The sequence below is a fragment of the Bos indicus genome, chromosome 6, assembly GCF_029378745.1.
Source record: "Bos indicus isolate NIAB-ARS_2022 breed Sahiwal x Tharparkar chromosome 6, NIAB-ARS_B.indTharparkar_mat_pri_1.0, whole genome shotgun sequence".
Classification (NCBI taxonomy): Eukaryota; Metazoa; Chordata; class Mammalia; order Artiodactyla; family Bovidae; genus Bos; species Bos indicus.
The window spans coordinates 56,190,837-56,204,541 of NC_091765.1; the positions used below are offsets into that span (position 1 = coordinate 56,190,837).

Genomic DNA, 13,705 nt, shown 5'->3' on the forward strand with positions numbered 1-13,705 from the left:
CTGGTAACCTACCCACTTCTTGAAATTAAACAACCAAAGTCAAGACTTTAACACTAGTGAACTATACAGTAATACAAAATTATGCTTCACTTATGCAAAAGATTTTAATTGTATGCTGCCGCTAAGTCGCTTCAGTCGTGTCCGACTCCGTGCGACCCCATAGACGGCAGCCCACCAGGCTCCCCTGTCCCTGGGATTTTCCAGGCAAGAACACTGGAGTGGGTTGCCACTGTATTCTCCAATGCATGAAAGTGAAAAGTGAAAGTGAAGTCGCTCAGTCATGTCTGACTCTTAGCGACCCCACAGACTGCAGCCCACCAGGCTCCTCCATCCATGGGACCTTCCAGGCAAGAGTACTGGAGTGGGGTGCCATTGCCTTCTCCGTTTAATTGTATAGCAACTGTTATTAGGCACTGTTGTCAGAGATAAAAACTGTACTAGAGATAGAAACAGAGTCCCTTGTTCCCGCTAAAGAGCTCTCAAGAAAGACAAAAATAAATCCATGTGATAGGCACCATAAAAAACAAACAAACAAAACCGACAAGACAAAGTGTGATGGAACCCTTAGTCTGGGTTTTAAAGGAGGTAAACAAGGGGGCCAGAAGGGGAGGAATAAAGGCGCACTTGGGCAACATCTTCTTGTGTGTTAGTCAAGCACAAGGTATAGAGGTGATTGTCTTCTATGGTGATTGTCTTCTAAAGAAAGCAAAATGAGAAAAGATGGTAAAAAAGATCAGAGCAGCAGCAGAAACCCACTATTTTGGGATAGACAGATGAAGAAGAATTGACAAACGAGATAAAACAATTCCAGCACTAGGAAGAGAATCAAAGCAGCAATGAAAACAGAGTGAACGCGTTTTGAGTAAAAGGGAATGGTTATTAGCAATAAATGCTACACTGAGAAGAAGCAAAGTAAAGCCAGAAGCAATCCACTAGACTTGGCAGGTGGGGGGTTGCTGGAGTCATTGGGCAAAACACCTTTTATGAGAGGCCAGACTGAGCCTGACTATGGGGAAGACAGTGTGAACTGACACCAAAGGACCATTGTCACTGAATCCTGGCAATGAATATTGGAAAGTAGTGTTTTAAAAAAAATTACATTTTTAAAGAATAGTGCATGATAAAAAGAATAAAGGAATAAAAACATCAAGATGGAATAATGAAAGACAAAGTATTTGATAATCCCATTTCATTCTAACACTGATTATAAGATTCTTAGTAATATGCAATGAGGTATTTTTAATGTTCAATTTTAATTTTTGTATTGAGCTTGCAGGTGGCAAGAGATTTTACTTTTGGCAGTTTGACATCTATACTTGAAAGAGTCCCAAGACCTAAGCAGGTATCAACTAGACAGATGGTCAAGATACAAAGACATTCTGCATCTTTTTTTTTTTTCCCTAGAGGTCTTTAAAACCAAATGGTGTCATAAGAATGTTAGGCTTATTATTCTTGGGGTGGTCAACGCATTTTAAAAGCTCTCTTTATTCTTCTGTACCTGAGATTAAAAAAAATGACAAAATATCTGATCCACTCTACTAAAGATAAATGACAAAGTAAAAAATTAAAAAGGAACCTTCTAGGCTTAAAACAAAATTAGTTTTTAAAATAATAATCTTTTAAATCAGTATCCTTGTTAAATAAGCAGCATACAGGAATAACGTGGAATAAGCTGGATGGTGGTGGTGACATTTAGAATATTGTTACAAATCACACTGCCTGTTCTTAAAAATGAAGCCTTATTTCGTGAGGCAGAAACATACACAACTAATATTTTACACTATAAACTTACAGTCAATAAAACAATCTAATTATTTTAATAATAAAATCATAGGAGGGCAACCTCAAGTAGCACCAACATACATCAATTCATGCACTGAAGTAGAAGGGGAGTCATAAAGTCATATGTGAAACTTTATAAAAACATAAAATGTTAGTAATGATTTTTCAGAAAAATAGTGTTTCTTCACACTCTAAGGAATTTAAAAATCCCTAGCATAAGAACCACTTACCGAGCTCTTCATTTTCTATGACTTCAAATGTGGCCCAGATATCATCTTTTGTTGGAATTATATTTTTTATTGCTAATATGTCATTAGTTAACTCTTCTGCTTCCATCACAGGAGATATCTGCAAGAGAAGCAAAATTTCTTCAGAATATACGTCAAACGCAGAAGTGGCCTTACGCTAGGGCGGTAACACCTGCCCACCATCTACCACCTAATGATACTATAAGTGTCCTCTTAGTACGTTTAACTAGTTTCTCTAAGCATCTAGGGCAAACAGCTTATTCAGATCTTCTCCATAATGCAATACATTTTCATGTATGTATAAAAAGTGCCCATATAATCGGGAAGAATTTTTTTGTTTTTAACTCAGTGAACAATTAAATAACTCAAAAAGGGAAGATACCTATTCATACTCAGAAAGACCTTCCACAGATATTGGATCCTATGGCCTTGTAGGCAAAAATCTTTTCACTCAGTTCTATAACCAGCAGTCTAAAATGGCTCATTCAGTTTGGGCTCTAAATTATACACAGTTGACTGCGGTCCACCATGCCAAAAAGCCCCAGGTTTAGTGGTGTGTGGTGTGCCCTGCCATGCCAAGTGACAGATGCTGGGACGCCAAAGTCTGCTTTCAGGCCAAGGGCAGAGTCTGCAGAGTCAGCCTGGGGGTCGGCTCTCCGAGAGTCTCAGAGCCTTGGACCACTGCATAAGTACACCACCTTCTTCAGGGACTTTGGGGGTTTCTCATTTGCTTTCTCCCGGTTTTTGTTTTTACCAGTCTTACAGGCATACTGGCCAAAAGCAAGTTGGTTTTCTCCAATTAGAATTTAGTTACAATGCTAAAAAATAGAACATGATTTAAGCATGAGAATACTGCAGCTGCAACCTTGTTTCCACATTTTCAGTACAAGTATGCACCTATTAAAAATTTCTTAGAAAATGTGCTCATTTCCATTTCTCCTGTCCTTTATTGATCATAAGCATATTGCACATATATAAATAATATAAAACATCTTTCATTAGAGGTAACTCATATAGTCTGTCTTTTGGAGTTCGTGGAATACCTTTGGAATATATTAGGCTTCCCTGGTGGCTCAGATGGTAAAGAATCTGCCTGAAAAGTGGGAGACCTGGGTTCAATTCCTGGGTCAGGAAGATCCCCTGGAGAAGGGAATGGCTACCCACTCCAGTATTCTTGACTGGAGAGAGCCTAGCGTGCTACAGTCCATGGGGTCGCAAAGAGTTGGGACATGACTGAGCGACTAACACTGACTTGGAATATATTAATGATGCAGTGAAGTCCATTATTTGCTGTTTAGAAAAGCTCAGTGTATTACAACCTTAAAAGGAAAAAAAAATAGCATATGGCAAAAGCAGAGAATTTTAAGGAATAGAAACCTTAGTAGATGAATGACTTCAGTGATGTCACTCATCAGAATGGCTTTACAATTTTTTAAGAAGTATAGCCCTTCCTTACAAAGAAATAAATTACTGAGAAACCAAACTAGTGAAATAGTTGGCAGGGAGTTCCTCAGGTTGACACAGGAATGGAAGATTGGAACTCATTTCCTTGTTCCAGGTGATACCCAAGGCCCCTCTTCAGAACACCTTGAACTCTACAAAACACACTTCGGAATTAATTACTGTAAGTGATACACAAACCGATATAATGAACATCAGACTTGGAATATCATGACTAATGTTGCATCCAGGCCTTAATGTTATTAATTCCCATTTCTACTCATATGAACGTGAGACATCACTGCTTCACCTACCTCCTTGGGTTGAGGTAATGATTGACTGAAATAAATATAAGAGCTGTGCAAAGTTTTAAGCACTAACTGGATGTTTATTTTTATATAGTTTTTGCTATGTTTTTCAAGAGAATTTAGTTTTTGTAGGTGAAAGTGGACATTCTTTTATATGAATATACTTAAAATACAAATTTTGCTCAATTTTAATAACTTCTGGTATGGCTCTATTAGATAAAATGAACTAGTGAAGAGTTTATGGGTAAGTGGAGTTAAGTCATGTGCTTTGACTATCCCTTTCAGCATAAGTGATAGACATATGCTGAGATATCTCTACTACTTCCTCATGTCCCCTATGATCAACATCACATGTTCAGTGTAACAAACAGACGTGGCCAAGGAGTGCAAGGCAGCTTGTGTTAGTTCCACAGCTGAGTAACCAGTGTCAAAGAATCATATGTAATCATTTGTGTGTGTGCGTGCTTAGTCGCTCAGTTTGTCTAACCCTTTGCAACCCCATGGGCTGTAATCGCCAGGCTCTTCTGTCCATGGGATTGTCCAGGCAACCATACTAGAATGGATTGTCATTGCTTCCTCTAGGGGATCTTCCTGACCCAGGTATCGAATCTGTGTCTTCTGCACTGCAGGTGGATTCTTTACCACTGTGCCAACTGAGAATATCCCCGTATGTAATCATTAAACACATATAAAATAATAATTACAGTATCTTTGACATAACTAAATTCCAGAAATATTTAATGTTAAGACTCTGTTTTATCTTGCACTTTAAAAAAGCTAAGAAGCTAAAACTGAATTTCTACTGTTAGATGGCAGCATTCTATCCTATGCACAAAGAAAGCAGTCTTACTCTCTTAAGGCTGACTAAGTACAGACTATGGTAACATGAAAAGGATCTTTTAAATTCAAAACAAATGGTTAACTAAAGTTACCAAGGAAGAGAAGAGTTATTTCATATTCCAGTACACTGAAATATTGGAAGCTAAAGTCTAGGATCGGCTTTCCTAGTGGCTCAGCAGTAAAGAATCCACCTGCCAATGCAGGAGATGCAGGTTCAATCCCTGGGTTGGGAAGATTCCCTGGAGAATCTTCCCACTCCAGTATTCTTGGCAGGAGAATCTCAAGGACAGAGGAGGCTGGTGGGCCATGGGGTTGCAAAAAGTTGGACACAACTTAGTGACAAAACAACAACAAAGTCTAGGATACAAGAGCGGGAGATTTATATACTAGTTGTTATTTATTGAGCACTTATGTACCATGTGGCTATGGTTTTTCCAGTAGTCATGTATGGATGTGAGAGTTGGACTATAAAGAAAGCTGAGCACCAAAGAATTGATGCTTTTGAACTGTGGTGTTGGAGAAGACTCTTGAGAGTCCCTTGGACTGCAAGGAGATCCAACCAGTCCATCCTAAAGGAAATCAGTCCTGAATATTCAATGGAAGGACTGATGCTAAAGCTGAAACTCCACTTTGGCCACCTGATGCCAAGAACTGACCCATTTGAAAAGACCCTGATGCTGGGAAAGATTGAAGGTGGGAGAAGAAGGGGATGACAGAGGATGAGATGGTTGGATGGCATTACCGACTCAATGGACATTAGTCTGAGTGAACTCCAGGAGTTGGTGAGGGACAGGGAGGCCTGATGTGCTGCAGTCCATGAGGTCGCAAAGAGTTGGACACGACTTAGCAACTGAACTGAACTGACTATGTACCATGATATCTGCTAAGTGTTTTATAGGCAGGATATTACCAAGTCCTCAAATTAATGCTATTATATAAATTCTGTAATCTTCCCTCATTAGAAAGGTAAGTAGATAGAGACTCAGATGGGAGTATATCTGTTGCCTCATGTCAAGAAGGTAGGAAGACGAGTAGCAGATGTTAGAGCTCAGGCTGTTCTATAGAACCTATAGAACATCCTAACCACAACTAAAAGAACATAGGGTGGTCTCCAAATGACTAAAACATGGGATTCCCAGAGGATATTGGCAGGAAGAGTCAAACTTGTCATGATTTGAATTGGACATATAAAATAAGATAGAAAAAACAATGGAAAATTCAAGATATGTAGACTAATGCTAACACTTATGATTTTCAACAGTATTCTTTACATTCCATATTTGGGACTCACCCGAATTATAATACTGCAGTCAGGTTCCTTTCTTTCTACATATACTTCAATTAACAAATCTCCAGCCTGGGAAACCTAAAAAGGGCAGATGCGAAGACAGCAAATATAAGTATGTTGCAAGGACATACACAATACTTAGGATGGTTCAAAAGTCCTAGTCATATTTCTAAAAATTTTATAATAAATGAAATGGGATCATTCTCCCTGTTCACAACATAATGATACCCATTTTCTGGATACAGTTAAGGATGTGGTATCTACACAAATGATATAATCAGCAAACACAATCACATACCATTTTTCTTGTCTTTGACTCAAAAGTATAGTGTCCTCACATACCCTTAACTAGCTACAGTAGAAACAGAGATGGTAAGGCCAAAGATTGAAATTTGAAGATAAATTAGGTCAGAGCTGTATTAAAATTACAAATAGAAAATGTATATTTAGCAACAAAAATTAAAAGTGAAGTGACAGAATATAAGAAGATAATAAAGTTTTTACTTAAATTACCTTAGCCAAACATCAAGTGCTAGGTTATTTGGGTCCCTACTACCCCTAAGACTCACTATGTGAAGAAAACACAAGGCAGGCAACACAAAGCGTAAGATGTCACTATGTAGATTGACACAATAATGTGAAGAAGATTAACAAAGAACCAAACAAATCTACGAAAAATATTTTGAGTTGCTTTTTTCAGAAACTCCCTTAAGTAATCACTCAGAAGTCACATCCATCACTCATTTTTAGAAAAAGATCATAATGGAGAAATGATCATTTCAAAGTTAAATTTGCCTCAGAATAAAACCTGCGGAGTAAATTTATGGGGCAAACATTAAAAATGTACTTTAAAGAGCTGTTCATAGTTATTCTAACACTACAGGCTTAGCAAAGCTTATTTCCAATTTTTCTTCCCTATGTTTAGAGCTACATAAAAATGCTAGGGAAGAAAAGATACAGTTGACATTTTTACTTTCCCCTGTGTTTGTATAAACAACTCTCCGGGAAGGACACATTTTAAAAATTAAAAAAGCAAACACAAAGAATTCATAGAGTGTAGCCAAAAACAAGAATAGCTCAGAAAATCAAACAGGGATAAGACTTAGAGTCTGTCAGAAAACTACTTCAGACAAGTTTTGAATGGACTGGAGAAAAACTCCAGCAAAACAACAGATTTTTTCCAAACTGTTCTACTTTTCTTCCGAATAGCTTTATTTTATAGACAATTCTTTTCTTATTTTAGCAATACTTACTTCTACTTAATTAGAAAGTGTTCAAGACTCATTTCTTTATTGTAGTATGAATACAAATGATAAAACTGCAGAATGGTACTCATACTTTATCCAATAACAATACAGATAGTGCTGCCAAAGATTACCCTTAGGCTCGCACAGTCTTTTGTTTCATATCTGAAACTCTCTCCAAAAGCAAGAATCCAAGAGAACCAACTGCTAATGAGCCACATTTTTTTAGTGTTACTGCCACTCCTCTGGAGGCTGCATTAATTACTTTGGGTCAAAATGGAGGAAACAATTTCTTACGGAATTAATGTCACAATAGTGGGCTTTCCTGGTGGCTCAGATGGTAAAGAATCTGCCTGCAGTGTGGGAGACCTGGGTTCGATCCCTGGGTCGGGAATAATCTCTGGAGGAGGGAATGACTACCCACTTCAGTATTCTTGCCTGGAGGATTCCATGGCCAGTGGAGCCTGGCAGGCTATAGTCCATGGGTTCACAAAGAGTCAGACATGACTGAGTGACTAACACTTTCACTTTTCACTGGTACTAGGGGATCTATGCATTTGAATGAAAGCCTTTCCTCATTTCCCTCATATGGAATGATAGCTCTGAAAACTTCTCTAAATTAGTTGTGTGTATTTCAGGGTTTGATTATTAAGAAAGCATTCACCTGAAATTCTGAGTGTACCTACAAAGAGAATTTATTTGACCCATTTGTCTTATCTACACTGGTACTCTGAATCCACTATAATTGCTAGTTATTAGAAGACAAAGCCAGCCTCAAAAAAGTCCAGTGAATATTCATCAAACAAGGAAAGGTACCCTGGAAAAGCAGTAGTGCAACCTGAACACACAAATTCAATAAGATGCACCCGAGGAAAGTTAGGAAGATCTAGAAAAGTCAACTTAAGAGATAAATTAACATGTTCTGAAGTGCACAATAGAAACAGTCCCACTAGTGCAATCATCCAAGAGTATGCAAAGCAAAAGCATATAAGAAATAACTTATAATTTCAAAAGCATAATAGAAAGAATCATTAGGGAGTCTGAATTTTCTGTTTATTTTAGTATTTATTTTGACTTTAAATGCTTCCTTTGAAATCCACTAGTATTTTCAATAGTGCTTCATAAATGAAAACTGATTTCAGAAAGGACATTGTGATAAGATTGGAACTGACTTTTCCATCTATGTTTTGAAAACATTACATTAGCATACTTTGGCATTTTGTATGTGTCATGCTACAGAATTTCACAACTGTTTTATCTAGGTTTTGTTTTTTTTTTTTTTTTTTCATTAGTTTTACTTTGCTTCAAACAGGAATTTGAAAATAAACACAACAAATGTTTACTTACAATGAAAGTTTTTGTTTTGTTTTTTGTTTTTAATTTTTTCAAATTGGAGATCTAACTATTACTACTCACTTGAGTGTCTTTCCACTTGGTAATAAAGCTATTCTCTATGTCCATTTGTTTGACTTGGTCTTCTTTAACCTGTTTAAAATATAATTTGGGACATTCTAATAAAATACAAGGAGTGATGGTACTCATCCTCACATAACTTTCTTCAGGAATTTAAAGACTGACATGTTAAAAATAAATGAGAATGGCCATCTTCATCAGCGGGGGCCCACACAGCTAGGGCAGCCAACAAGATAGAGGCTCATAAAGTTCAGAATATCTTATGATGATACCACTTTAGGCTACACATTCCATCAGTGACATCCTCTTTGCTGAAGTGTATTAATAAGCAAAGTGGCTGATGAAGGGTTCAACAGAGTTTATGTACATTGAGAGTAAAGACTTCTTTTATCAGAAATGTTCATTAAGGGCTTATGAAGTTTCCACCATTTGGTTAAAGTTGGACTTAACAAAACTATGTAGATAAACATTTTTACTACTATAACAGTACAAAAACAGAAAATCAAGAGAGCATGCAAAGCCACACATTTTTTTTCCCAAAGTCTTTCATTTCTCAGAATCAGAACTATTGTGAAGACATTGCTATTGATCAAAAACAGTGGACACATAAAGGAAGAGATAAAAAGGAGATCAAGGAGCAAAGAGAATTCAACAATTGTTCATTCCTACATAAATTAAGATATGAAATTTGTTATTTTATTAAAATATACTTTCTTTTCCTTTTTTAAGCAATCTTGTGATGAGTTATTATAAGAATGTATGAACTATAAAAGTTAACTTATTACATTAACCTATTTGATCATCTGGTAAAGACACAATTCTGGAAAACAAGGGGTCTTGTACAAGACTACTTAACAGAATGCCCGGAAAGGTTTAATGACAACACTGAGATGGCAGAAACAGTCAAGCAGTGGAAATGGACCTTTGACCCAGGTCCCCTACATCCCCCCACCATATTCAAATCCTAGGCTTATTTCCTCTGTTTTTACTCCTTTGAAATAAAAAAATTATCCCTATTCTAAGAGTTTTCTGATAAAACATGAAAATATGAACTTCATAAAATAGCAAATTGAAAAGTCAAATAATTAGAATAGAGATGACTTAATAAAAACCACAGAATATTACTTCAGAATTTTTTTCCAATTCATGCACAACTAAAAAAAAACTCTAAAATGCTTTCAACTACAAAATTTATCAGCCTGATGTAATTTACTGAATTTGTGAATTTCATAATTTCACACCTCTAAGTAGACATACTTAATGCATACACATACTGAGAAAAAAACATAAAAACACTATAAATAGAAATATTCTGTGCAACAGATACCAGATGGTAAAAAAGCTTTAAAAGCAGCCAAATTTAAATGAATGGCTATAGCTTAAAATGCTAGTTATATCTGAAAAGTGAAGGATCATGTACCTATCTTTATATTTAAATATTCCTAAAGACATGAATAAAGACATCCTAAAATACATATTTTTGTTTGCAAACAATAACATCAAAACCATTTTAACAAGGGCAGGATATAAAATATTTACCTCAAAAATTTCAACATAATTATTAATTAAGTCCTCGATTACATTCACTTCTTCACTAGTTTGTCCCTTAGTTTGAAAGAAACAGGAGGAAAAAACCAAGGCCAAATTGTGGGCACTCATGTGATTGATTTCTGAGCATTTCTGAACCCTGTTAGAGAAAAGCAGTACTTGTTACAACGTATTTCTATGTGAAAATTTCATAAAACTTATGTCTTCATGTTCATTTATCCTCTTTTATTTTTTAAACACAAACATATTGAAAGTCACTGATACTAAAGGTGGAGCGGTGATTTAAAGAAAAATACACAGTTCTTTCTTCCAAGTATCCTTCAGGTTTAAGAACATTAGAAAAGACTACTGTCAAAGATATTACTACGAGTTACAAAGCAGTACTTGCTCATCGCTTTAGAAGAAGGCCCCCCCCTCCCCAATATCCAGACAGTTCTACAGATGGGACAACCTGTAGCTAAGGCATAAAGGTGTGCTTGCAGAAAGGTGTCAAATGACTTGTAGGATGGAAGCATAAATAAAAGAGGGACAGAGGGCAGTAGGTAAGCAGGAAATAAGGCAAGAATGGCAAATTGGGAGATAAAGTAAAGAGTTCCAAACTCAAAGTTCAGGGCAAGTGTTGAATTTCCCAGCACATCCTTATCAGGTGAGAAAATGGTCGAAAGTGTTTGAATGGTTACTCAAAATAAGACACCTCTCAGAAAGCAATCACTTTTTACAATGAACAGACATGAAGAGAATCAATTCTCCCAATCAGTAGGCTACAACACCAGTTTTACAAAGAACTTTCAAGTATTCACGAATGTTTAAGTCCAAAGTAATTAAGAAAAAAACCATAGCCATCACCCCAATAAAAGGAAATTTACAATGATAAAAATGCAGAACTCTAACTGATGCCCATGGAAATATCAGTTAATTCTATCACTGACTGTAGACATACTGCTGTTAAGTAGCTTCAGTCATGTCCGACTCTGTGCGACCCCATAGATGGCAGCCCACCAGGCTTCCCCATCCCTGGGATTCTCCAGGCAAGAACATTGGAGTGGGTTGCCATTTCCTTCTCCAATGCATGAAAGTGAAAAGTGAAAGTGAAGTCGCTCAGTCGTGTCTGACTCTTAGCGACCCCATGGACTGCAGCCCACCAGGCTCCTCGGTCCATGGGATTTTCTAGGCCAATAGTACTGGAGTGAGGTGCCATTGCCTTCTCCAGACTGTAGACATAACAGCTGCTCAATTGCCTGTCTAATTACATTTGTGAATTTCTAAAATACATGCTAAAAAAGGGAGATCAACTCTATCTAAGGAATAAAGCAAGACTAGGTAGGTACACCTAACTATAAAGAGCGAAGATTCTAGTAGGTACAAGGAAAATAAGGAAATATGACAGCAATATATATGATAGTGTAAGAAACAATGAAATACCAAATTGCATAGGGGAGACAGAGCAAGCTTGATCATCATGTATGATTTATAAGATGCAAAAGGCATTGCAAGTTAATAGAGGAGGATGTCGTAATTGTGGGCATCCCTCTCAAAACCACTCTGTACTTTTCTTTCATCACACTAGACTGTAAATATTTGGAAATTCTATCTCCAAGTCTGCCTCGGTTACTATTAGAATCTAAACATCTCACAGAGACTTTGTGTTGATCATACTGTGGTGGTGGCGGTTTAGTCTTAAGTTGTATCCAACTCTTTGTGACCCCGTGGACTGTAGCCTGCCAGGCTCCTCTGTCATGAGTTTTCCTAGGTGAGGATACTGGAGTGGGCTGAGGAGTGTGTTGCCATTTCCTTCTGCAGGGGATCTTCCTGACCTGGGGATCGAACATGCCTCTCCTGCTTGGCAGATGGATTCTTTACCACTGAGCCACTAGGAAAGCCCCTAATCACACTGCAGTGTGTAACACAAATATATATAGTGAAGGGAATTAAGTCAATATTAGTCATGGAGGAAGTGATCTGTTATCTAGGACACGGATAGAAGTAAATGCTAAATCAATCTGACTTTATCCACACTGACCTCTCAAACTTTGACGACACTATCAAATATTCTCATCTCTCCTGAGCATTCTCCTCTAACACTTATCACCTCTTCAGTTTCTGTAACTGCCTGAATTACTGGCATAAATATGCCCACTATGTATTTTCCTTTTCTTCTTTTACTTCCCTGCTCCCACACTAGTATCTGCAAGTGTCCCATATTCAGCCAGTTTACTCTCTTCCCACTCAGGTTTTCACATCAGAAGTCCACAAAAATTGTGTCTTAAGTAGGTTTCTCTGCCTCTGTTCTAACCTTTTCCAATCAATCCCAGGACATGGGTTATCATCCTAAAACAGATTGGATCAGTCATTCCTTATCACATAAAAGAATGAAATCCAAATGTTTTTGCACGATGAACAGAGCCTTTCACAGCCTGATGCCAGCCAGCTATAAACCATCTCATCTTCTAGCACACATGTTTCCTGAAAATATCCCTCACTCATGTCTTGTACTTAATTTTCTGTCATGCCCAGTTCATTTATCCTTTTAGATCTGAACCATCACCTGGATCTCAACACACAATGATGTATCACTCGATCCTTCCTCTTTAATTTCATGTCGTATGCTAAAATTCTCTGTTTTAAAATCTGTGCTGACAGTGCTGTGTTTTCCTAAAATGTATAAAATGCCCTGCAGCATCCCTGTAAGTCCCCATCCCCACTGTGATGTCTCAGGGTTCCTTGGTGCTATTTGGAAACTGCAGTCTTAAGACTATTTTTGTTATTCATGTACTATTAGCAATCATTTCTGTTCGCATGGACTCTTAGTGGGCATTGTATATAGTAGGAACGAAAATAAATATTAGTTAAACAAAGGATAGGAAGCAGCTCATTATCTGAAATTCAAGTATGAATAAAGAAGTTTAAGAATTATATGTAACTCAATGTTTAAAATATTAACTGATCATTGTAGCAGCAGGTGACATATTGAAATTTGTGAAGAAAAAAATCTGTCCCAGTGTCTCTTAGGCATAGAGATAGGACTGTACAGTATATCAACTATATTTGTATGACACAATAAGAAAATCAGATGCATAGTAATGGAGTTTACATGCATGAGAAGTAATGATTGGAAAAGAAAGATAAAGACAAAAGACAAATTGTGGAGATTTAGGAATCTAAACTTCAACTAAGGTATTTTTAGTAGAATTCAGCTTTATAGAAATTTATTCAAGGGAATATTGCATCCATGCAAGAAGCTGCCAACAATATATTCCTTAAGCAGTATTTACACTGATTTAAGTTTCAGTAATGATTCTTGCTCATAGCAAAATAAACTGTTGACTTAAAATGTTATTCCCAAACACCCTGATTTTTCAGATGTCATTTCTCAAGCTACCATTTTATTCCTCCTAGCCTTCCAAATGCAGGGGACTACATGCCCTGACATAGAAAATGGGTTTGACTTTTGAAATTTTCCTTATCTAATCAATAGTCTGACATCAAAATGTTTAAAATTCCTGTTTAAGTACTGGATGTATTTGAGAAGGTGATATACGATTATTTCTAATCCATTTAAGAAATTCTCCAGGGCTATTTATTTGAAATGTATCT

General features: G+C 36.9%; 1 protein-coding gene across 6 annotated transcripts in view; it reads right to left on the reverse strand.

Annotated features, from left to right (window-relative positions):
- The window catches only part of ARAP2 (ArfGAP with RhoGAP domain, ankyrin repeat and PH domain 2), a 197,782-nt gene that overhangs the window by 51,567 nt on the left and 132,510 nt on the right, over window positions 1–13,705 (reverse strand). For 5 of the 6 annotated variants that reach the window (XR_011567142.1, XM_070791262.1, XM_070791263.1 and 2 more), the window contains 4 exons: window positions 10,103–10,250; window positions 8,567–8,635; window positions 5,910–5,984; window positions 2,013–2,130 (listed from right to left, as the gene is read on the reverse strand). Coding sequence is in view for 5 of the 6 variants with exons in the window: in XM_070791262.1 (XP_070647363.1) it covers window positions 2,013–2,130; window positions 5,910–5,984; window positions 8,567–8,635; window positions 10,103–10,250 (410 nt within the window). In the remaining variant the exon portion in view is untranslated. The remainder of the gene's footprint in view (window positions 1–2,012; window positions 2,131–5,909; window positions 5,985–8,566; window positions 8,636–10,102; window positions 10,251–13,705) is intronic. The other variant, XM_070791264.1, reaches the window with a different exon arrangement.